The sequence below is a fragment of the Mesitornis unicolor genome, unplaced genomic scaffold (assembly GCF_000695765.1).
Source record: "Mesitornis unicolor isolate BGI_N332 unplaced genomic scaffold, ASM69576v1 scaffold37670, whole genome shotgun sequence".
NCBI lineage: Eukaryota > Metazoa > Chordata > Aves > Mesitornithiformes > Mesitornithidae > Mesitornis > Mesitornis unicolor.
The window spans coordinates 1-1339 of record NW_010160944.1 but is presented as its reverse complement, the minus strand read 5'-3'; the positions used below and the strand labels follow the sequence as shown (position 1 = coordinate 1339).

General features: G+C 62.0%; 1 protein-coding gene across 1 annotated transcript in view; it reads left to right on the top strand.

Annotated features, from left to right (window-relative positions):
* Positions 1–561, top strand: part of KAT2A (K(lysine) acetyltransferase 2A) — a gene marked incomplete at its 5' end in the record, with an annotated part of 4517 nt that extends 3956 nt beyond the window's left edge. Inside the window, 2 exons of the mRNA XM_010191501.1 lie at positions 81–170; positions 368–561. Coding sequence (XP_010189803.1) covers positions 81–170; positions 368–561 — 284 coding nt within the window. The remainder of the gene's footprint in view (positions 1–80; positions 171–367) is intronic.
* Between the last annotated feature and the right edge of the window lie 778 nt (positions 562–1339).

The window sequence follows — 1339 nt, the reverse complement described above, 5'->3', positions numbered from 1 at the left end:
GGGTGCCCTGAGCCCCCAGTGCTGGGGCAGGCAGGGGCTGCATGCACTTACGGCTGTAACTTGTCCCCCCCCATCTTCTCTCCAGACCCACCCCAGTGCATGGCCTTTTATGGAGCCCGTGAAGAAGTCGGAGGCACCGGATTACTACGAAATCATCCGCTTCCCCATTGGTAGGTGGCTGTGCCTGGACCCCTGGGGTGGGATGGTAGAGGAAGGGCTGAAGACCCCCCCCTCCCATAGTGGGGTCTGGGTTTTGGAAGCCCTGGGACAGTCCAGAAGAGAGAAGGGGGAGTCAGGAGCCGTAGTTGGGGTCCAGCTCCGTGGCAGGGGGGTGCGGGGAAGGGACCTGACCCTTCCCCATGCCTAGACCTGAAGACCATGACTGAGCGCCTGAAGAACCGCTACTATGTCACCAAGAAGCTGTTCATCGCCGACCTGCAGCGCATCATCACCAACTGCCGCGAGTACAACCCCCCCGACAGTGACTACTGCAAGTGTGCCAACACCCTCGAGAAGTTCTTCTACTTCAAGCTCAAGGAGGGGGGGCTCATCGACAAGTAGGGGAGCTGGGCTTGACCCCTCTGGTCACTGCCTGCCCCCCATGGGAGGGATGGTGCTGCGTGTGGGACCCTGGAGGGATTGGTGCTGTTTGCAGCCCAGGAGAGCTGGGCCTTCCCTCGGGGAGGCAGGGGGTGCCTGGTGCTGTGCTGTCCAAGCTGCTGTCTGCCTCTCCTGGGGATGAGCAGCGGGGCTGGGTCTTCATCAGGATCTGCCTAGGACAGGGGCTGTGCTGGGTTCCTGCCCTTCTCTGGAGGCTGGGAGCCCCCCAGCACCCGTCCTGGGGTCTTGCCTTCTGCCCTGGCTCTCGGCGTGGGGCAGGGGCACCCAAATGCTTTGGTTCTCGACTCTGCCTACGCACAGGCCCTCTGCCCCTCCTTGTGAATGTAGGGTAGGGCTCAGCCCTGCCTGCTGCAGGCAGCAATGCCTCTTGGGGGCCAGAGTCCTGCTGGGGTAGCTCTGCTCCTGTGCCATCCTGGTTCTGCTGCCTGCCTCAGGGGCAGCTCTGGCTCTCCCTGCCCGTGCTGCCAGCACTGCCTGTACCGCCCAGCGCTGCCCCTTTGCTTGGTCCCCTGCTCCTTGTCCCCTGTGCTGTCATCGTTGGGTGGGTGCTGGTGATGCTCTAGGGCCAGCCCTCACCGGGTGGGACCAGTATTCCCCCCCATTCCACTTGACTTTGTTTCGTTTTGTTTTGTTTGTTTTTTTTTAATAAACGTCCTTGTGCAGCCCCAGCTGCATCTTTGACAGGGGGGTGGCAGCCTGGGTGGATTGGGGAGGGGAT